Below are 24,668 nucleotides of genomic sequence, written 5' to 3'. Positions count from 1 at the left end.
ATTTGGGAGGGCAAATGGAGGAAGCCCTTTTTAGTCATTGAGACATTGAATTAAAAGGCATATTGAGGAGAATGCAGTTTAATCCACCCAACTGAGAGGATGCGGTTCTACAGGGATGGGGTCAGGACTCCTACTGCATCTGTCACTCAAAAAAAGGCTCCACCCACTGCAGTTCTGAATGAGGCATTCAGCAGTTCAATATTGGCTGGTCCCAGTAGAAGGCGGAGCCTGAGTGAGACTTGCAGATTGGAGGCAGGAGCCGGACACCCATCCCTGAGTCGTGGTGGCGTAGTAAAACGGTGGAGTGTGGTAACAGGAGCAAGAAAAGAAAGCCCTTGTGCTGTGGGGGTTCAGAAAGGGTTTCTTTGTTTGGCTGCCTTTACTTTGTCAGAGTGTGTTTTCTCTCTCCCACCCTTCCCTCTTTCTCTCTCTCACTCGTCTGAGGGGACAGGGTCCTCAAAGGACACCCTAGTGGATTCTCGGAAGTCAGGGTGCCGCAGGTCCATTAGAAATTTGGTTGGGGTGAGTGTGTGAGTAGAACCTGCGGAGGAACAAAGGTGGCTTCACGCTCAGAATGAATCTCACACCGCACCTCACGTTCTTTCACCACCGTTAATCTTTATGGGGGCAAAATACGGTTAAATACCATTTCCAGCATTTGTAGATCTTGATGTTTCAGAAATATCATCCTATACAAAAAAAAAAAACCCTGACAAAAAATATTTTTGGAAGCTCGGGGTGGATGTATCAGTGATGGAAGACATGTTAGACATGTTAGGTTAACAGAAATGTTAGGCCACCTTCAATCAACTAAAAATATTAATTCCAATTGTCCCATGGAGGTCCTTCAGATGCATTGTCCATCTCTAATAGACCTCATGCTTGGACAAAAATTGGTAAGTTGCCCAATAGCCATTTGGATAAATTGGTAAGTTGCCCAATTAGAAATTCAGCGTTAATGTAAAATCTTCAATGCTCAAATTTCTTCTGGAAAACAACAGACTGATACCTTACTTTAAAATTCACTTATAATGGGCCGTTCACACTGACAGTATGTTGCAGTTACCAAAAGTCAATAATTTTAATGAGAACTCATAATAGTTTACCCAAAAAAGAAAAAATACTCACCCTGAGGCCATTTAAGATATCAAGATATTTATAATTACATCACTTGCTCACCAATGGGTCCTCTGCAGTGAATGGGTGCCGTCAGAATGAGGGTCCAAACAGCTGATAAAAGCATCAAAATCTTCAAGACATTTTGAAAACATCTTAATAATGGATTTGTTTCTTACAAACATGCAGCTTTTCACTTCATAAGACATTGCTTCACTAGAGTGGTGTTGATTGTGATGTTTTTATCAGCTGATTGTACTGTCATTCTGATGGCACCCATTCACTGCAGAGGATCCATTGGAGAGCAAGTGATGTAATGCCATATTTGATGAAGAAACACTCTTGGACGACCTGAGGATAAGTACATTTTTGAGTGAACCATTTCTTTAGATTATTATGATTTCTTTCGATTATTTTATGAGCAGTGTGAACACCTACTCTTTTTGGCTGCCAAAGGCCTTAAAAGTAAGTTTAAAAGACAATTCTAAACACAAGTGCACAAACCTTATCACACGCACACAAGACACACAAAAAGAAGAACTTACGAACATAGACTTATGAACACATCAGAGGCTCACGACTGCAATTTAAAAGCAGTTAAAACATGACATGAACAAGACAAGAGCACAGAAAAAATATAGATTTGCCAGTCTGATTACACATATTATATGACAAAAACACATGTATAGATAAATATAAACATATCAGTCAAGCTTTAAAGGGTGGTTGCTTAATTTACAGTGACTTTTAGCAGTACCCTGTGCAGACTCACCAACGATGGCCTCCCATTTGCTATTAGCCTGTGTGACCTCATAGGCACAGCGCATCTCGCTAAAGGACGCGCCCCCAATAATGAAGACCATGATGCGAGGGCCCGTACGGTACTCTCCAGGGGTTTTGTTCTTGTGCCAGTGGCCATATCGGGCACTGCCATGGAAAGAACACATGAATGCATGTCAACTTCAACGTACAGTTTCTTTTTCAAACCGAGAGAAGATATTTGTTACAGACTGCACTGTTTTACTCATTACGAAGACTAGACACCACAGGTAGATACAATTTACTCTGGTCGCTATTGACTTCCGTAGTATAGGAAAAAATACTATGGAAATCAATTGCTACCAGCAACTTCTTACTGTAGCTACCAACATCATCTTTTGTGTTCAACAGAAGAAATTCATACAGGTTTGGAACAACTTGAGGGTGAGTAAATGATGGCAGAATTTTCATTTTTGTAAGAACTTTCCCTTTAAGGAACGACAGAGTTATTTGCAAGCACAATGAGAGAGTAAATTGGCGTAAACACTGGTCATCTCGAGTCTAATCAATAGCTACACAATGGGACCCATCAGATCCCAGTTCTCCTTCTGTGAGAGTCAGGGTTCTCCTGCTTTGCCTCTGCTACTGTTTACAAGAGCTGTGCTCGTTTGTTTGTCCTGAAAGCAGAACAGTGCAGTGGGATCATTATTGCTGACCCTGAGGAAATATCCCAATTTCCACTGCTTCTGAAAAAGACTTGGTGTTCACCCCCACCTCACGTCGCACCACCCACTAATCGAGATATTGATCTCAATGTTCTCCCCACCCCTCAGTGCACAAATGATTATTGATCCAAGCTGCTTCTATCTTTTGAACTGTGCAATAGAAAAATGCATGTATTGGGGTTTTAGTGTGTGTTTTTTTATTTTAATTTAACACACAGACTGTTCAAATTTTCTTGGATTTAAATGAATGATAAAAATAATAAAAAAGTAATATTTTACAGTAGGGTCCCATTAGTTAGTCCATTAACTAACAATGAGCAATACATTTGTTACAGAATTTATTCATCTTTGCTAAGGTTAGTTAATAAAAAATACAACTGTCAGTTATTTTAATTATTTATAAATAAATGTTGAAATTAACATTTAACTAAGATTAATAAATGCTTCAGAATTATTTCTATTGCTAGTTATCTAATTGTGTTAACTCATGTTGAACCTTACTGTACAACAGTAAAATTAAGATATAACTACGTTTGGCAGATTAACACATTTTCAAATGGAATTATCTATAAACATCATAAACAATATCTACATCACATAAGATAATACCAGAAACATTAGATATGTATATAATGTATTTTTATTATACTTTTTAATAATATATTTATATATTTCTAATAAGCATAAAGTGCCAAATATAATACGTTTGTATTTTATTGAGGTATTTGTCATTAAAAAATTAACTTTTAGTTTTTTACTTATTTTATGGAACATTGTCAATGAACCCAGAAAGAAACAAAGCACCTGAAAATAATTTCTTGCTCATTTTATTACTAATTTCCTAAATTTTTCTGCAGTTTATTAAATTCGTCTTCCTGTCGTTCCATTTGAACATCCTGTAGTAGTGGTCAACTCAAATTCCAAATTATTTGAAGCGAGCCTAAAAATCCAAATCGAGTGAGTGTGTATACCTGACTGCAGAAGTGCTGAAGGAAGAGGACGAGCGTGTTGAGATGTACGGATAATGTTTGGTGTCCAGCTTCTCATCGATAGCATCCTGCAACAAGATTCACTAACCTTAAGACACAATCTACTGTACACACAGTTACTGTCAAACTTTATAAATCAGGACTGACCTCCATGATGTCCTTGATGAGTGGGGTCCAGCGAGAAAGCTGGTAGGTCTGCTCGCTCACACGCTCCTTACGATCAAGCTTCTTTCCTCTGCGGAGAGTAGACTGCAGCATACAGAAACAAAAAATGGCAGGTCAGAGAAACTGCTCGAACCGCCACAGAAACATAATCATTGCTTAAGATGCAAATCAGACAGCGTACATCCGTAATGATTGGGACACCCAGATGAGCCATGTTGGTGATGATCTCGCTGTCCTCAGGAGGGATCTGGGCATGTTGTATCAGCTTGTTAAGGTTCTCCTCCGTGATCCCTGTTTTTCAACACACGACACACATGTTATAAAATGGCTGATCTGGGCACTGAGAAACAAAGTGAGGTATAAAATGGCTGCAAAAGGCTCTCTAACCATTCTTAAGGAAAATGTAGAGCAGGATGATGCGGATCTTGTCGTAGGTGCTGACGTTGGTGTCCAGCAAGATTGGCACGATGGCCCTCATGGGGTCTTTAATCTTCTCACCCTCTGCGTCTGTTCCCATAGCGAGATCCTGTCGGGTTATAGAGCGCACTTCATAAATTATGCTTGGCACACTGGAAGCATTAAAAACTAAAATGATATGCCCTTTATTAACATAGTTAGATTCATGCAATCAGTGGTGGATCCTGTTAAAGATGATTTAGACGAGTTCTTGGTGCACAGCTTTTAGACACGCACTCCATACTCGTTCGCCCAGTTACATTGCACCCGTTCACCGCTCTGCTCACCCCCTCATTGAAAATAAATCGTGACCAGGTGGGTAACGTCTCCGAGCAGCTCGTGTGTTATACTTCCCTCCCCACCACCTATTACTTTGGTTGCTTTCAGCCTACACCATAGAAATAGAATGAACAGCCATGAAAAATGTCTTTTTTATCTTCTAGAAGCCAAAAATGGAGGAGGGGTGGATGATTACAGCACTGTTTAGTCCTATTACAGTCAGAATAATGAATCAAATAACAAAATGAAATCAGGATCTTTATTCCAACAATGAACAATATTATGTGTGTTTTAGATAGATAGATAGATAGATAGATAGATAGATAGATAGATAGACAGACAGACAGACAGACAGACAGATAGCATGAGTGGTACATGAGCAGAATGCACATTCATAGAGTGGAATATTAAGTGGAGCATCACACCGCACAGGAACGAGGAGAGTGAAACCTGCGCGCCAAACACTTCTAAAATATATATATAAGAATTTTAAAGGGAAAATTGTATTGTACTTAAAATTGTAATCAACCTCATATTATAAATAATAATATCACATTTCGTGAATGTTAAAATCATTGTGTGAAACATAATTCATGAAACTTTGGTGAATACGCAACGGTTTTTCAGTAATGTCTGTGGTGAAATTGTACCTGTTCTACACGGCATAGCTTGTCTACGGTTCCCTGGTAGTGCTTCATGCAGTCCTCGGCCAGCTGCAGATGGGTCGAGTACTAGAGGGGCAGAGATTTTAAGGGTCAGTGAGGTAAATATTGGAACTGCAATTCCCATGAGGTTTTGTTTGGTCTTCTTTGGCTGATTGCACATGTGTTTTGAGCTCTTTTACCTTGCTGAGCTCTTTCTGATATTGCGGCATCTTCTTCAGCATTTGAGACAGGTCCCTCATAGTGGTCTGGAAGAAACACAGGACTTTCTCAGAAAGGAAAGCAAAACTGATGTCAGACGCTGCCTACAGACATGTCTCAGATCCAGTAGGCCAAATTAGGGACACAGATATGACGCAATATAAAAGCTGTTATGGTTTGTGAGACTATACACTATTGCATATAGTATAGTACATAACAGCAGAAATGTGTGTGTTGGCTTGTGCTGTGTCAGTAAGTCAATCAACACTAATTCTGCTGCAGCATCAGAGTGCTTTCACACGAGTCAGCCATCACAACTGCCATCGCAATCTCATCTGCCAGGGTATTCTCCTTCACCCACGCTACAGTATTCTCTCTATTCTACTCCTCATTTATTCTCTCCTCCAAGCCCTTCTTCCTCAGCGGGACTCCAGCGTACCTTCTCCCCAGTATTCATCCGTTTACTAGCAGAAAACTCCTTCAGGGAGCGCGTCACCTCCCTGTGAGCAAGGGAAATGAGAAAGGAGGGAGAAAACAGGGATGTCACCATTTAAAGACGGAGAATATAACAGGAAAACCAGAGCTGAAAAGGATAGTTCAACTTCAGTTGCTGGTCCACATAGACTTCCATGGTATGAAAAAAAAATACACTATGCAAGTCAATGGGAACCAGCAATTGAAGGTAAACTATCCCTTTAAGGCCAAAAATGTAAGGTTTTACTCACTGTGAGACCTCAGCAATATGTTTGTGCCGTAGTGCTACCCAGAGGTCATCGTCTTCATGCAGTAGCACTTCCTTCTCGCGGGAGTCTCCCATCCCACTGGTATCATACCTACCAGAGTCAAATCAAACAAATGATTATTCTATTCCATTATATTATATCACTGTCCTTGGTCAATTAATGAAAGTATTTGTTAATGATACCTTTGTAATAATTCATATGCTGCATGCACATTTTCTGTTTTTAAATGTGTATTTTAATTGTTATTTAATAATTTATTACATGATCATATATTTATGAAAGAATATGTAATACTATAATTAGTTAACTTAGTAAATATTATTTTAAAATACATGTTTATTTATATACATTTTAAATAGTTTACATATGTGAACCTGGAGCACAAAAGCAGTCTTAAGTCTCTGGGATATATTTGTAGCAATAGCCAAAAAAACATTGTAAGGGTCAAAATGATTGATTTTTCTTTAATGCCAAAAATCAGTAGGACATTAGGTAAAGATTATAGTCCATGAAGATATTTTGTAAATTTCCTGCTGTAAATGTATCAAAACGTAATTTTTGATATGCATTGCTAAGAACTTCATGTGGACAACTTTATAGACAATTTTCTCAATATTTTAATTTTTTGCACCCTCAGATTCTAGATTTTCAAATAGTTGTATCTCGGCCAATTTATTGTCAACTTATTTATTTAGCTTTCATATGATGTATAAATCTCAATTTATATATATAATGTAAATATTTTTTTTAAAAATTTTTATTAATAAACATTTGAAATATTTTACATAAATGCATTATAATTATTATTTTAGATTGTATTATGAAATATTTTACATATTACAGTGTATGTATTATAATTATGATTTTCTATTGTTTTTATATTTTTATTATATAATATCATATATAAATATAAACATTTAATCCAATAAATATTATTTTAAAAATAAGTTTAAATATATTTATTTATTCCACTCACTTGTAGACATCATTCTCGATGGGCAGCAGGTCATAGGCCATAGCCTGGAAGGTGAGCTCGTGCAGGACAGGAGAGACGGGGTCGAAACCTCTGTCCAGAATTATGAGCTGAGAGCGAGCCTTGTCTGGACCCTGCAGAAAGATAAAAAATCTACTATTGCTCCATGATGAGCACAAGTCATTCTGATTAACATGAATCCAATTCAAGGATTTGTCCACAATAAGACCAGGATAGTGAAGATTGAAAATTGGTTTCATGCTTGATTTCTTTGACAGCCCTGATATTCTGAAGTCATAATTTCTGTTTTATGGGTTTAACAAAATCAGAATCTATCCAAGATCCCGCTGAAAGCTGCTTATGTTCCCCTTGCTCGTGTACCCCTTCTTCTAGCATATTCACATGTACATGTATGAACTCCTCTCTCTCTCTCTTTCTCTCTCTCTCTCTCTCTCTCTCTCGCTACAGTGCAATAACTGAGATGTGCCACTCACCTCCCCCATTGTGGGATCATCTGCCTTGTAGGCGTCCAGTTTGTCCTGAAGCAGCTGAGCCAGAGTGGCGTTATCTTTATACTCCCTGTAAATAGAAAATCAGAGTATTAGAGCAGAGAGACAGAACGTGAGACAGCTCTGTTGATCCTGATGAGCAGCCACTTCCTGCAATCTTAGCCAGTGTCTTCTACACTAGTTCCTGCTGTAAGTGTGTGTAAAATGGATAAATATGATTGCATAATGTGAAACGGCATCATCAGGAACAGATCAGTTATAAAGATTATTAAAAGGCTATTTGATTCTCAGTAATTAAGTGAATCTCCGTGCCTTACCCTCGGTATCGGACGGCAGGGTATTCCTTCAGTGTGGCACACAGTGTGGCCAGCTGATCTGCCAACCGTTCCATCACAGGGTTCTTCAGCTGTGTCTTATGAGGGCTGTAGAAACTCTGGAAGGCATCAGGGTTGTCCAAGGAGAACACCTGAAAACACATTCATTCACTCGTTTTTGATAGAGCAGTAATGTGGACAGGCAAAGTGATGAACTGGCCTTTTGTAAATTTTTGCTTTGTTTTTTATGTGCCATTTTGGCATAGAAAAATACAGATGAAGCTCAATTTTACTTACGCAAGTTGCCAATGCAACATTTTTCCTTTTAATTTAGTTTAACTTGATATACTAAAATATCTAAAACTGGAATCATATTACCGGTATATAAACAACAATTATCCATCACAATGTTGAGCCAGCTAGTTAATTCTAGAAATGAATTTTATTCTATAAATAAATATTTTTTAGGATTTTGTATGCATGTCACATGCAAAAGACCTGTGACAGAATGTCATGAAATGTGTTCCAGTTTCCAAACTAGTCTGAGGGATGAGCTTTGAGTTAGCGAGTTGTTTCCAGTCTTTGCTTTCATTCCTTTCCTTCCTGCCTTTTGTGTTTCCTGTGGCCAAATCTCTGTCAGGCAGTCAGGTCTTCACATCCACCCCTCCCCACCCCCTATCAGCACACACAGGGTCACATGACCATCCTTCTGTTCAGCAGATGGTTTCCCCTTGATGCTTGTTCCCTCTCATAACCTCCTCTGATTGGCCAATGCTGCGTGATGCTGAATGAAGCGAGCCTGCGAAGCACTGATTTACAGCATCATCACGCCAGGAGAAACGCACTGCTCCTCTGACTCCACTGAATTAATCATAGCAGACAGCCTGAGAAGCAAGGCATTGTGGGCCAGACTGCATCCCCCCAGCCTTAGAGCTGTTCTGGAACACTCTATTTCTGCATTCACTGATTTGTTTCTGCATAGTTCTCTATACGGATAGTCATTATTCCTATATTTTTTTCTCTTGTCCTCTCCCCGCCTGAAATGCCTCACCTGGGACTCATAGGGCAGGAAGGCGATGTTGATCTCAGTTAGGGTTTTAATGGTCTTGGAAGCACGGCTCTTCACCACATCATTAAACAGGGGGTCTGGGCAAGCTAAAAAAAAAAAACACATGGGTAGTTGACATAAGATTTTGAGCAGTGACAGCAGTTTATTAAAGTTATGACATAATATACATCACTTTAGATTATTTTATATAGATATAAATATCTGAAATTAAATGTAAAAAATATCCAAAGTCAGCTGCAACATTTCTGCACTAAAATCTCCAATAAAATCCAGCGGCAATTTTTATTGTAGATTTACACATTTATATTTATTTTATTTTATTCTCATGGATGCAGTTTTTATTTTTTTATAGTCTTTAAGTGTATTGTTAAGTTCATTTATTGTTTTCTTATTTTATATATTTCCCACTTAAGATTTTATTTTATTTCCTTTTTATTTATTTTTGTAACAAAGGCTTACTGTATCAGCACCTTAAATTTGGATTAACTACAAAATAATTCAGATAGAAAAACTTATTCATTCATATCTGTCATTTAATTAACTGGATCAACTGATTCATCTTTATATCTAATGTCACATAGTATTGTGTTTTTGTAAAATTCAGTAAAAACATTGCCTTGCTGATTGCTTGTGTAGTAGTCTAGTTTTTAGTGAGGTCCCATTAATACTGAGCACTTGAAGTACAGTGGAGTACCCTCAGATACTCACAGTCAGTGAAGAACACATGAGCCGCTTTATATTTCGTTGAATGGGGATCTTTGAAGTCATTGACGAGAGTCTGCACAGACTGGCAAGAGAAATACAACCAGCTTCAGATAAGACTGTGTCTTTGTGTTGTTATAGTAACAAAAATGGCCAGAAGAAATGGCAAGAGTTGCAGTGTGTTAGTGAATGACATATGTTTAGTGTGTAAAGTGTGAAGGTTCTGCCTCCACGCTTCCAGAAAAAAGTCTTGGGGTGTTATTTTAGCATCTTTAGCAACTTCTAAAATCAGTGTGTTTGAGTACCTTCTCAGTTGGGGTGATCAGGTAAATGGCCTCCAATGAAGGGAGAGGCTCTCTTCGCTTATTAATGTCTTCAACAACTGCAGAGATAAAAGTAGAAGCAGAAATAGCATGTTAGTCACAGAAGCAGCTTCTCTGATACAGGGTTATATTCATTAACCTTTAGGTTAATTAAAATAAAATGAAAAACTTTAACTTGAAATGCTGCCTTGGCTGCTAACTGGAATTAATTTGCATTGAAACACTATTTATAAAAAAAAAATTACAACTTAAATAAATCTAAAATAAAACTAAATTAAACTTAAATCGTAATATTATATATATATATATATATATATATATATATATATATATATATATATATATATATATATATATATATATATATATATATATATATATATATATATATATATATATATATAAGCACAATACATTTTTTTACGAAAACTGGTCACGTATGCTGGTTAAATGCTAAATGGTTTAAATTTACATTATTCTTGTTGTGTCCCATGAGCCATAGACTTGTTGTTGGCAGCAAAGGTGAACTTTTTACTTCATTTGTGGTCAAAAACTGTGGTTTGACTTACTAGTGATGCCCTCTGTCATGATATCAGTCATTTTGCAGCAAGAGGACAGCATCCTCATGCTGAGCTGGTCCACAATCAAAGCCTACAGAGAAAAACAGAGAGCAGAAATAATGAGAGAGTCTCGGAAACACACATTACTGCAACAGAAAGGTCTGTTGCTTATGCTTATGCTTATGCAGACAGTGTGAAAACTGTTATTTATTAATATGGTCACCGAAATAGATATGCATGTGTCATGATACAGGCAGAACAGGATGTTATTAATCAAACTGCTTTCCTGTCTGCGGCTCGGGGACTCAATGAAATATTAAAACTGTGGTCCGGTGACATAAAGATAGAGCGGTTACTATGGTGATGGGGTTTTTGAGTTTGTCTTGCCTTCCATTCTCCCTTCTTCTTCACCTTCTTGATGACATCATTCATAATCTCTGCAGGAAGAAGAGAAAAGTTTTTCAAACTTCTGATATTAGTGGTTCGTACATATTATTCACTAGTCATTTCCATGTTTAAATCACAAATACATGCTGTCATTCCAGTTTAAAATAACTTTTTTTTCGATTTTAAAGTGTATTTTATTCCTGTGATGGGAAAGCGTAATGTTCAGCAGTCATTACTGCAGTGTTCAGTGTCTTATGATCCTTCAGAAATTATTCTGATATGCTGATTTGCTGCTCAAGAAATCTTTCTTGCTGTTGTCAATGTTGAAAACAGTTGTGCTGCTTAGTATTTTTATGGAAACTGATACATGATTCTTTGTTCAATAGAATGGCATTTATTTGAAATGGACACATTATAAATATTGTTTCTGTCATTTTTGATCAACTTAATCATCCTTGCTTAAAACAATTGTACTGTATGTATTTTAATTTTAGTGTAAATAGCTGATGCCTTAATTTAATTGTTCTTTGTTTAGAATGGCTCTAGATTCATCATAGGACGTACAATCGTTATAAAACAACATATGTGCCTGAATCTTACACAACATAACACTGCATTACATTTGACCTGGAACAAGTTTGTGTGTTGGTTTGTAAATGATGTTAATGGTTACTGATGTGTAGGAGGCAGATAAATGTCTTACAATATCAAAAATATTAAGGTGTTTGTTATGACATGATGTATATCTCTCTCTATCCCTCTCTTTATCATCTTACACACCTGCTCTATTGCCATGCAAAGCCTCTAGCATTGTCGAGTGTGTGTATGTGTGTGTGTGTGTGTGTGTGTGTGCTGTCCCCTGTCACACCTGAGCCTGACTGCCAGCTGGTCCTTTACTTAAATGGATTATCTCTTTATATTTTGCTTTCTATATCTCTCTCGCTTTTCTGCAGCAGAACTTTTTTGGTATCAGTTTCGAAATTCATAGACACACCTCTCTATAAATGGACACTCTGACTGCTGTAAAAGAATCATATTCGTGGAATCCAGTTCATCTGGTCATGCAGGTAATTTTAACACTGGGATCAGGAATGTAACTCCAGGTGGACGAGGATGACAATTACAAAAAAAAGGCAAAAATTGTAAGAGATGTAAAAGTCAAATTCTAAGATGTAATGTCACGATTGTGGGATCCCAAATATGAGGTGGAGGAAAGGACAATTGTGAGATATAGTCAGAAATATGTGAAAATGTTGATTGTGAGATATAAGTGACTACTATGAGAAAAAAAGAAGTTGTGATATACATTATAAAGTCACAAATACAAGAAAGAAAGAAATTTGAGATATACAGTTAGATTGCCAGAAACAATTATGAAATACTAGGAAAAAAACATCAATTGTGACAGTCGCAATTATGTGAAAAAAAGCATTGATTATGAAATATATTGTGACAATTATGAGAAAAAGCAGCAATTGTGAGATATAGTCGCAATTACAAGAAAAAATTGTGAAATATAGTGTCAGATTGTGAGATATAAAATCTAAATTATTACATTTACATTACATTTATTCATTTAGCTGACGCTTTTATCCAAAGCGACTTACAATTGCTATATATGTCAGAGGTCGCACGCCTCTGGAGCAACTAGGGGTTAAGTGTCTTGCTCAGGGACACACTGGCGGTTCACAGTGGATTCGAACCCAGGTCTCCCACACCACAGGCATGCGTCTTATCCACTGCGCTAACACCACCCCGTAGGGTGAAATTATTAGGGTGAAAAATTACTTTGGCCCTCATTCACATAATATTGAAATTATTAGGGTGAAAAATTACAGTTGTGAAATAAAATCAGATTGCAAGATGTAAAAAAAAAAAGGCTTATTTACGAGAAAAAAATTGTCAATTGTGATTTAAGCACACTATGAGAAAAAACATAAGGAGTGGTATATAAAATGTTATGTAAAATTATACGTACAGATATTGTGAGATATAAAGTCATGATTTTGAGAACAATTATGAGGAAAAAGTGTTTGATTGTGACATAAAATGACAATTATGAGATATTGTCATATCGTTATAAGATATAAAGCCAGAATTACAAGAAAAAAAGACCAATTGTAAGATACAAACGTCACAATTATAAGGATAAATAATCCAATTGCCAGATATAAAAGTGCCAATTATCAGGAAAAAAAGAGTCACAATTACTAGTAAAATTCACTTTTTTTATTTTTATTTTTTATTAGTCCTATTGTGTTTGTTTGCCTTTTTTTCTCATGATCTTATCCTAATGAAGTGTTATGCTGATGCTCTACATAAAAATGAAAACCATAATGCTCTGTATTAACCAAAGGGGAACTTATTTAGTTATTTAACTTATTATTTAACTTTTTTTTTTTTTTTATCTCCAGAATCTCCCTCTGTTCAGATGCCATGCTTGTGCTGCTCACAGACAGTATTAAATGAACATAGCTGATCGTTGAGAAACGAATCTATGTAGAATCTCTATCTGTAACTGTTTCTGCTCTGTGGCTGATCTCTCTTACTCACTCTGATGTAAGTAATCTCATCATGCGGGGATTGGGCGGAGGTGACCATTTTTGTGTGTTGGGGCCAATATTAGCATGATTGCATTGCTAGCCATCTGGTTGAAGTGTCAGAATAAAGGCGCTCAGGGTGATTTTGTGGTTTTGACATTTGTGCTGGTGCAGTGATAGAGAGTTAAGCTCCTCTGGGGAATAAAACACTGAGTCCTGGCCGAATCCAGATGGATTATGGGTGTTTAAACACAAAGCAGGTTTTAGTGAACGTGAAGAGATTAGCAGGCAGTTTAGCTAACAGGAGATTTAGCATAGATTCCAATAGCAGTTTATGTGAATGAGGGCCAAAGTTAATCAAACTGAGAGCACAGTGATCTGATAAAGTGTGCCAAGGAAAACGTGTTCGTCAAATTTCTGTTCTTCGAATACGTAAAGTATGACTTTGCTAAAAAAGCCTCAGATACAAGCAAAAAGTGTATGATGTTTATTTTTGTATCCAGCAGAATTCAGAGTAGTTTATGTAATTCAAATCCCCAGAAGAGCTTCATTAATGTCTCATTTTAACTTGCTTTTTTGTAGTTATCACACAAAGATGATGCTTTATGCTATGAAAATCAGGTCAAGAATACCTATGATAATATATATATATATATATATATATATATATATATATATATATATATATATACATGCTAGTGTTTGACCAGCTTAAATCGAAGCTGACAGCATCATAATTTAATGTAAAATAACTTGTTACACAATATTTAGTTACTAAAAATACTCACTTCACTGACCAGTGTTGGTATCCTTAACTAAAACTATTAAAAAAGTTTAATATGTAAATTTAACTAAACTAAATCCTAATAAAACTTTGAACATTAATTGAAATAAATATAAAATAACAAAATATAGCTATTACATGAAAAACTTGCCATAGACAAAGCAATTAACTGTAATAAAATGCATTTAAATTGAAATGACTAAAGCTAAAACTAAAATAAAATGAAGTTGATTAAATTATTATTTACAAACAAACAAAAGAAAATGGCAAACATGCAAAACTAAACCTAAACTGAAAAAAAATCTCATTCAAAATTCTGTATGGTATATAAAATACCAATTACTAAATCTTATATATTCTATTATATAAATAAGAAAATGACAAAAGTAAAAATAAACTAAAATTTAATAAAAACTGAACATTTTCATTTTCATTTAAAATATTACAAAATACTATGTTATATATAAAATATCACGTACTAAAACTCATATAGTATACAAATAATACTAAATGACACTGCCATCAGCAAGGCTGTCAAAAGATTTTTTTTTAATGACACTAGGAGATTATGCACAGTATGTTTAAATTGCATTTGATTTACTTTGATTCATAAATAAAATACATTTAAACAATGATTTACATATCTTTTATTCTTATGCATTATTTACTCGCTTTCAAATACTCTCCACTGAATGAGTTTAATAAATATCTATGCTTTAAGTGTCTTTGTGTTCTTCTACAACTACTTCTACTGAAAATAAAACCAAGGGCACATGCTTTCAGAGCTATACTCTGGGTCACGTCGTTCTCAGCTGTCTCCAGAGGACACTTCATCCAGTCATGTGACATCAGCACAACACCCACTGGCCTGAGTTCACTTCTGCCCATGTTCAGCCTCCAGGACTGAGGTAAAAACCATTTTACTGTACAAATGGGGGTTACTGATGCAAATGAAGAGGAAAAATACAGGGAAGGACAAAATGAATATCAAACGGCCTCATCTAAGGCTCCTGCAATATGCTCAATCCTAATCAGTATGCATTTAAAACACCTTCAGCCTGCATGCATGCATTTTCTACATTCTTTTACAGAGACTTCTCAATGTATTGATTTCCTAGCTTCCTCGCTGATGTGTAACCTATTCAAGAGATGAATTCCTGCAGTGCCGTAGAAATAAATTGGATTAAATCATATTGTACACACAGACTGCAGGCCAGGTCTCAGTTAATGAACTCCATTTATTTCTTTTCCTCCTCATATTGGGCAATAAAATGTACCGCAGTCTATCAGTTATTTGTCACTGCAGGCTGGATCGGCTGAATGCTGATATTCTCAGAAAAGTGCTGATCATGTGTTTGGGTTTAACTGATTTTGTAAAGTGACACAAATCAAAATAATTAGAATTCAATCAAACAGTAAATTCCATTTATGTGCAGTAAATTAAAGGTCCAGATAGGGTCAATAGGTTTCCACAATCCACATATGATAATGTGTATGTACACTGCAGTTCCATTGCATTTACAGTTACATAGGTATAGTTTAGCCAAAAATCTAAAAATCTAATCACCCACAGGCCATCCAAGATGTAGATTTGTTTTTTTTATTTCATCAGAAAAGATTTAAAGAAATTTAGCGTCACATCACTAGCTCACAAATGGATCCTCTGCAGTGAATGGGTGCCATCAGGATGAGAGTCCAAACAGCTGATAAAAACATTATAATAATCCACACAACTCCAGTTCATCGTTTGTTTAAATAAATAAATTTGTGCATACACTCTTCAAATAAAGGTACTTAAAAGATTCTTCACAGCAATTTTTGGTTCCACAAAGAACAATTGGTTTTTAAAGAACCATATCTTTCTTACCTTTTTTAATGTGTAGAAGCTTCTTTCGCCACAGAGAACCTTTTGTGAAACAGAAATATTTTTTAGATATTAATGGTCCTTTATGGAACCATTTAGATTAAAAAAAAAGTTCTTCTATGGCATTGTGAAGCACCTTTATTTTTAAGAGTGTATTTCTCTGCTGATTCAGACAACTTTTTTTACTGGAGAATGCAATAAGGATAAAGGTTTTTAAGGTTTTTAAGTTAAAAACATCTTGATGTATTTGTTTCTTACAAACATGCAGCTTCTGGAGACATGTGGATTACTTGTGGAATCTCGTGATGTATTTATCAGCTGTTTAGACTCTCATTCTGATGGCACCCATTCACTGCAGAAGATCCGTTGGTGAACAAGTTATGTAAGGCTGATTTACAGCATTCTAAACTGAACTGTGAATGTGCAATAAGCATGTTGGCCAACAGCATACTTGTGTTTACAATAGCATCATTCATTTGTGTACATGGTACCACACTGTTTCTGTCTCATGCTCTTTCACTTAAACACTGAACCTCTCTCCTGAGTACACCAACAGCTCTTCACTCTTCATTCTTAACCAGATGTCTTAATTAAGCACAAGCTGTAGTTTGTGATAAAAGTAGATGATTGGTTAAACGAAGCTATATCTTGCAGCTGTAATCAAAGATTGCTTTAGCAAGGAAGGTTGTTTTGCTATGATAGAATCACTGTGTTTGACTCCTGGTTATGTCTAGGCAATATACTGATTTATTCACAATATACTCTTGACGACTTGTTAATGTGCTTTAGTGAATGCATGCTATTATTAAAGCTGCAGTCGGTAACTTTTGATGCTCTAGCGGTTAATAAATAGAACTGCTTGTGTCTTGCAGAAGAACATAGTAGCCGGAGCTACTTCTCTCTGTTTATGTCTATGAAGAATCACAAAGGTACTGGGTTACTCTGCCACGGTACCCCCGAAGCAATCTAAAATAGTCCAAATATAAACACTTATTATAGATGTACCCTAGTGATTCAGGACAGGCTAAAAACACGGTTTGGAAAATGGATTCATGGTGTACTTGCTTATTATATATATATTTTGTAAATTTTTAACATAAAAAAGGTACGGACCGCAGCTCTGATTGGTTGTTTCTTACCGGGAGTGGCGTATTTCTGCAAATAGCAATAGGACCACTGGGAGGAGCAAGAGGAGCTTGATTTTTTTTCATAGATTATCTGTCTCATATTCTACTGTCAGGACATAATGACAGGTTTAACAAATATGTAAAAAATTACATTTTTACATAAGTTACCTACTCCAGCTTTAACTATTTTATTAACTATGATTATTAACTATTAAAATGAATAAATATTTAAATGAATAATCAGTTTGTCTAATCACTCAAAAATGTTCATGGAAGACTTTCTATTCATGTATTTCATGTAGTTCAAGAAAAATGCCATCTATAAACATTTATGAACGATGGAATTTGTATAAAATTAGTTAGGGATGTACAGTATACGAAACATATTGATTATCAGTTGATATTAGATATTTGTTGGTTATTTGTATTGGTTGATGTTAAGTATTTAATTGATCTTAATTAAATATTTACTGTATTTTACATTGAATTGTACTGGCTATTTGTTGAAAATGACAGTTCCTCTACTTAAAAACAAAAAACAAAATCACCCTTGCAGGCCATTTTAGAGCAAATACATAATGAGATAAATATTGCTGTCAAAATGCAATATCACCCAGCTGTAGTTCTTGTCAATGCAAAGAAAAGAAAAAAAACCTATAGATACTCATCACTGCAGATTTAACCCTCCATATTCCCAGGCTCCCCCAGGGCACTCTCATTTCATGACCCACTTTTATGCTCAGTCTCTCTGGATTTTTTTCGACCATTTACCTTAAAGAGACAGTCTGTGGTTTTCCATATCCTTGTGAATCTGCTTTGATTTTCTGGTATGAAAACTAAACCTAGAAGCTATTCAAGTTTTATGTTTTCTATTTATGTTGCATCAGTGACCTTGATGATTTTCTCTTATTTTTCAACCAAGGTTTACTATTAATATCTGCTGCGTAGGATTGCAAACAGAAACCAAATTATTTATTTCTTATAGGAGTTTTATATTAATATAGAGGTATTGTCTGAGCATCTCATCCATACTGCAGTGCGGTCTACGCGCATAGTGTCAGATAATGCCCCGGAGAAGGTGACTATCCAATGTTGTCCTTGTATAACAGACAGAAGATGCTCTGCTAAACCCCAACCAACGTCACAGAGTCCAAGGACAGAGCACACACACACACACACACACATTGACTCAGATGCTGTCCTGCTGGTATAGAATTTCAGCATGCTGAGTCACTAAGCAGCACACCCGCTCAATGAAAGCACAGAAGAGCTTTCTGAGCAAGGAAAAGAGATGCTGAAAGGATTTCATGCCAGGCATAATATTATAATTCAGGCAGATTCAGATATGCCAATAATTATAATTGTAAATGAAACTATCATTCATGTTGGGCCAATAATTTGTTTAATTTATTTAGTATTTCTGTAGTGTGTGATCTTGAATATTTAATTGTGCACGCTCATTTCCCCAATATGTTATCAAAAAATGTACTTAAAGTCATTTAACAACACCAATAAAGTTAATATTTCATATTTCATATTTAAAAATTAAATATATATTTTTTACATATTGTAAACTAAAATTATGATCATTTATAGAATATACATGAAGGAATATTATATATAATACAATAGTATTTATTCTAAAAGATTAATAAAAATGATGGTTGATCTAGATATGACAAAAATTATAACTATAAATATAAATATTTTTCATTATGGCAAATAAAGGATATACGGCCAGTATAAACATTCTATACTTTTGTCTAAACAAATTAAAAATTAATTTTAGACAAGAAAGAATTCAAATGAATTTTGAGATTGGATAAAGATATTTTAAATTGTATTGCATAAATGTATGTAGTTGTTAGTTACTATTTGTATACAGTTTATTTTTTTACTTTTATTTGTTATACTCATTTTATAGATTGTTAAAAAATAACTTTTTAGATTATATGATTTTTAGATGGTAATATTAATGTAAATGAACATGCACGTGGATACCCATAATCAACCGACACCAATAAATGCAAAAAATCACTAATATCAACTAATAATGAACATGGTTTAAATATAATGTGCATCCGTAAGTCATTTGTTAAAACAGTATATATTCACATATATATTCAGAAATATACATTATATATAATCTCAAAAACCTACACTGCTTTTTGTTCGGAAATTTGAACATGTTACAATTTCAAATTGGAAATGTTTTCATTTCACAAATTTCCATACCTTGTAGATATCTGCATGTTTTGTATTTTACAGTATGTTTACTGTAGTAGTCCATTTTAGTTCTCTGTCTCAATGGGACAACATCTTTTATCCTGAGGTCTGATTTATCTTCCCCAGAGCTTTCCACTCGGGGCTCATTTTCATAGGAAAGCCATAAACCGGATTTCAATGGGAGGAATTCTGGATAATGTATTCCAGGAGACTCAGCAGAGAGCTTGAACTAAACATTATCTTTATTCTTTACCATTAACTGAAATAAAAAAAGGATCCCTAACAAGATCATCCCATTCGTAACCATCAGACATGAAATCTACAGAAATCTATAATTTTTTTCAATTGTTGGTACACTGTGCATCCGCCTGCAGAGACTGGAGATGATACACTGGTCTGTGCACACTTGCACAAACCTAATGCAACACCCAGATATCAGGGCGAGTGCAATCATGGATAATAACAGGCTAGTGGTGCATTTCAGACATGGAGACAGCCATGCCGGTTTACAGTAGACTATTAGACAGCGAGTTTATTTACAGCATCTTTAACACAGACCAAAACTTGCCAGTTGGTCTTTGGGATTAAAAATATTAGCCGTTGTCAGCAAACATCTAAATTATCTAGAACAGTGGTTCCCAACCTTTTTCAACTCGTGGCCCACACAACCCAACACATATGTTTACGCGGCCCACTGCAAAAAAAATGTACCGACCGCGCTATTGTCGGGTTAATACTCACAACTCTCTCTATGCTCATGTTCTAGATATTAATTATTTTCGCACGTTTTTATTTCTAGTCTTTTACCGCGTGCATTGTGAATGCTCTGATCCGTTAACATGGGCTCGGAAAAAGGTGCATCACAGACAGTGTGTGAACCTGGAGTCAGGCATATGCCCAGTCTGTTCTGTTCTTGCACTAGGACGAGGATCGGATAGCATAGGCTACTGCGGGTGGTCAGGTCTGTGGAAAATCGCGCTACAAAAGTGATTTAGAAATCGCGCAAGCTCAAATCTTGATTTTATTACGATTTCGATTAATCACACAGCCCTAAAAAGGACTGGAAATCCCGCAAAACGGGAAAACCAGGTCCAGGCAGAGCTCAGCAGCGGGTAGACAGTCAGTGGAGCAATAGTCAGGAGGAAACATGTTGACAGCCATTTATGCATGTTTGAATTTGTTTTGTAGCATATGCATCTAAGATAAATTGGTGGTTTATTCTTAAACCAATCAGCAAGCTCGAATAGTGGACGCATAGTAACAGTTTAATATTTATTTTTTGTTATTTAATTATATATATGAAATTATGTTATTATGTTATGACTTAGAAATTTTTTACATATATTAACAATATTATTATTTCTTTTAATAGTAATTGGCGGCCCACCTGCAATACCACCGCGGCCCACAGGTTGAAAACCACTGATCTAGAATACTACAGAAGCCTATTTCTTTTCATGTAAATTATCCTTCACTCTGGTTGGTTTGTTGCTAATAGTGCTTAATAATGCAAGTAATGGATTTTAATACTTTTCTAAGAGATAAAATGCAGTTATTCCATGACGGATGATAAAATGGTTAGATGGCTTGCTAGTCAAAGTTTGTCTTGAATTCCTGAAAATTGCTCAAAACCCCTCTAGAATCAACCTTGAGCTGTTTTAAGCTGTTCTCATAATATGTAAGATCTTGTTTGTATTGCTGCTCCCTTTTTAATTTCACTCTGCCCTTCATTTAACACCTTATTCTTTTTTCATCCACACTAGAATTAAAGGTGCTGTATTTGTACTACAATACCTAGTTCAACCACTCTGTGTCAATCCTACATACAGCACTTTTAATCATAGGAGTTTATATGAATGCATGTCTGAGGGGAACTTACTATCTTTAGAAAAGTATAGATGGTATTTTTTCTTTTCATCTTGCCTCTGTATAATGCATATTAAAGTTCATAAGTGAAGCACTGCTTCATTTACAGCAGAGAGTGAATCTGCGTCTCGTTCAGCTCGTCCGCTGTTTCATGCAGATATTTTATGTAGTTTCACAAAACTGGAGTCAAACCATTCTGTTTTTGCTTCAAAATTTCAAAATCACACCATCTAATTTAGGAAAACTATTAACAATGTCGATTGTCACAAACGCTTCTTAATACATACCAGGTTCCATATGCTGGCATGAAAGGAATGGAGTTCTCTTTGAGCTTTTAAGGAGTTATAAATGCCTTCCGTTCAAGTGAAGCATGAATCACACGCTTACAGTTTGCCGCAAGGCACATTGACTTTCCTCTCTTCACTTGCCATACACAAGTATGCACACTGTGATCTAGGACTCTCATCTCAGTTCATCTTGTTGTTATGTTAAAACACTGTCATCTGAAGGAATCTAATATACCCCTCAAGGCGTTGTGTTTGTGGATATAAATTCCCTCTAAGAGAGATTCCCTGGTCTTTATGATATTAATGGGTATATACAAGAAATCTAGTGTATATTGTGTAAACAAAAACTATTATTTTGTATGCAATTAATGGTTTGACAGCACTAATATCATAAGTTTCCCTGTATGCTGAACGTGTCATTTGGCTAAATCTGGTAAGTAGGACATTAATATAACCTCACTTCATGAAAATGGATCAACAAACAGGCAGGTTAACAAAAGAACTGGTTCATTCAGAGCTAGATTAATGCAGATCAAAGACCCTTTAAACAAATACTGTGAGTCATTCACACAGATGCTGTCCATGTGTACTCCTGCTGTCCCCTTACATTACATCCTAGAGCGCATATATACAGCTACCTGTCAATATTGCATATTTTAAAGGTAAAAACAAATCAAAACAGACAATGACAATCTAAGCAAGGACGTATGTGCATTTGGTCAGTCATGGCTTTGCTCTCTATCTGACCCTGTGTCTATCTTTATTGTGTGAGGAAGACCGAATCCTGCGCATGTGTTCGAAGCGTTTATGGCTTTTAATGATCAGGTTACAGTCAATATTGATTATGTGCGTGAGCCTTTAATTTGGACTGGACAATGCAACTGCATTTTTACTATTATGTCATATTTTCAGTGTTTTTAGTTAGAAGTTAGCATAAGGTGTTTCAGCAACAGGAATCGATATATTACAAACAAAACAAACTCAGAATGTTTAATGCGTTGGTGGTGAATGATGTGAGCATAATAATGAGTCGATGAAAAATACTGATGATGAAAAGGATAAATGTTTTTAGAAATACAATAAAAATGTCCTCAATTATTTTATTTTATTTGTATTTTATTTGTATTACATTTTTAAAACAAAATTGCTTCACTCCTCATTGATTAATAAAAAAAACATTATCAAATGTAATTTTATAATAATTATAAAATAAAATATGCCAAACTACTTTTACAAGCATTATTTTCCCCTCACCCATACATTTCTTTTTTTTTTTTTTTTATGAATTTCATATTTAGGCTATATAACGGGATTTTTGAATGGGACTATGCCTAAATATAAAAGTACACAATTTATTCAAATGTATTAGGCTACAAATAAAATACACTGAATGTGTCTTTCAAATGAATGAATTAGTAAACAGGCGTTTGAACATGGAAGATTTCATATTTTCATTGTAATTTATTTAGCCTGTTTATTCATTTATTCAAATTTGCGAATGTACGATTGTGATCCGTTTTACAAGAAAATAGCCTAGGCTACTAATTACTTGCCGTTTAGTATCTCCACATCCTGCTGCATAAGCAAAATATTTCTCGAAAATCGAGATCGAATATTTCTCTAAAACGAAAGCACCTACAACTTCCATCAATCTGTCTGAACTAAACGCCATTCTGTTCCTGAACGCTCTCTCAGCTAGTATGCACTACACATGACAGATACATCTACACCTCTGAGGGATGCGCATTTGCTCTCATTTTCCCTTATTCAACCAAACATGAACCACTCCGCCATTTAACGATCCATCTGGAGAAGCGAGGCAGCTGCATTCATGTTAAAAGCACGGGCACTTCCTGGGCAGATCAGTTCACCAGCTGGAGCTTTACGCAATGGAGTATAATGCACTGGTGATCAATCACAGGAGTGAGGCTTTGCCAAAACGCATATATTGAGCTCATCTCTAGAACTAGAAGATAAACATATGCAAACATCCCCTCAATTCTATCATTATAACGCATATAAACAACAAACCGAGCAAAATAAAACAAAAACGCAGAGGTCTTTTGACAGAGCCCTGCATAATACCTGAAACGTCCGTGCAGAATAAGGGCGTTCCTGTGTGATAGACCATCTTTACACTGGTACATCAAGGTTTTTTTTGCTTGGTGCTAGTTCTCGTGACATAAATTAATACATTTTAAACAACATACAATGATAATAAAACCTATACATGTCGTGATGCACAATGCGCATCCGCAACATCCCGAGAGTAATGTCCTCCACGTTCAGCACAATGGGAGGGAAACAACCAGCCGCATCCAGGGGGAACCTAACGCTGATTTACACCAGTGACACATGCAACGGGAAGGTATCATAAAATAGCAGGCACATATGGTTGAATATTAAACCTCAGTAGCCGAGTTTTAACATTATGGTCTTACTTTCGCCAACGACCGCCTTTAATCCAATTGGTGCCATGATGCTCCTGAGTGTTCGCCCGTGTGCTGTATCTTCTCCTCCCTCTCCTCCTCTTGCTGTCTCTGGCAGACCGGAGCGGAGCGGTCCTGCGCACTCACAGCAGCTGACTGCGGAGATTCGTCACTGCGTAACCGCCCCTCCATCACATGCGCTCGTGCTACCGAGCGCCGTTATATGCTGCGCGTTTGCCAAACGCTGAGGGCGCAGACACAGAATCACAAGAGAATACCTGCTTGATTTCACGCTGATTGTTCATGCCATGATCAATGGAGGTTTTAAAATACCCTTGCAACTGTTTCCACTGTTCATTGACCGCTACGTGACAAAAAGAGCAGGTCACTCCATTAGAGAAGCAACTAAAGGTTATGTTACACTGAAATTTAATTTAACTAACTACGAAGCACAGCAGTTTTAGTTTACTTCATCAAATTAACTACATTAATTGTTAAAATGTGAATAAAAATAACATAAATGAAGATATACTATTATTTTACTGTTGCGTAAAGTATCATGTGTGATCATATTCCTGGAACAGCATTTAGTCATTTTGACCGCATGAGGGCG

At 35.9% G+C, this 24,668-nt stretch overlaps 1 protein-coding gene across 2 annotated transcripts in view; it reads right to left on the bottom strand.

Annotated features, from left to right (window-relative positions):
- The window catches only part of LOC132117061 (syntaxin-binding protein 1), a 28,386-nt gene extending 4,168 nt beyond the window's left edge, over nt 1–24,218 (bottom strand). Inside the window, exons 1-19 of one of the 2 annotated variants that reach the window (XM_059526095.1) lie at nt 24,068–24,218; nt 10,933–10,982; nt 10,555–10,636; nt 9,968–10,044; nt 9,669–9,747; nt 8,943–9,046; nt 7,895–8,043; nt 7,563–7,647; nt 7,072–7,202; nt 6,078–6,185; nt 5,792–5,852; nt 5,334–5,399; nt 5,140–5,220; nt 4,142–4,280; nt 3,936–4,045; nt 3,737–3,838; nt 3,572–3,657; nt 1,889–2,043; nt 384–541 (exon numbers count right to left, since the gene is read on the bottom strand). In XM_059526095.1, coding sequence (XP_059382078.1) covers nt 432–541; nt 1,889–2,043; nt 3,572–3,657; nt 3,737–3,838; nt 3,936–4,045; nt 4,142–4,280; nt 5,140–5,220; nt 5,334–5,399; nt 5,792–5,852; nt 6,078–6,185; nt 7,072–7,202; nt 7,563–7,647; nt 7,895–8,043; nt 8,943–9,046; nt 9,669–9,747; nt 9,968–10,044; nt 10,555–10,636; nt 10,933–10,982; nt 24,068–24,104 — 1,812 coding nt within the window. In that variant the 5' untranslated portion in view covers nt 24,105–24,218 and the 3' untranslated portion in view covers nt 384–431. The remainder of the gene's footprint in view (nt 1–383; nt 542–1,888; nt 2,044–3,571; nt 3,658–3,736; nt 3,839–3,935; nt 4,046–4,141; nt 4,281–5,139; nt 5,221–5,333; nt 5,400–5,791; nt 5,853–6,077; nt 6,186–7,071; nt 7,203–7,562; nt 7,648–7,894; nt 8,044–8,942; nt 9,047–9,668; nt 9,748–9,967; nt 10,045–10,554; nt 10,637–10,932; nt 10,983–24,067) is intronic. The other variant, XM_059526096.1, reaches the window with a different exon arrangement.
- Nucleotides 24,219–24,668: the final 450 nt, after the last annotated feature.

The sequence above is a fragment of the Carassius carassius genome, chromosome 36 (assembly GCF_963082965.1).
Source record: "Carassius carassius chromosome 36, fCarCar2.1, whole genome shotgun sequence".
NCBI classification, from domain to species: Eukaryota; Metazoa; Chordata; class Actinopteri; order Cypriniformes; family Cyprinidae; genus Carassius; species Carassius carassius.
Note: the sequence above shows the minus strand (reverse complement) of the source record. Positions and strands in the feature narration are given on the sequence as shown.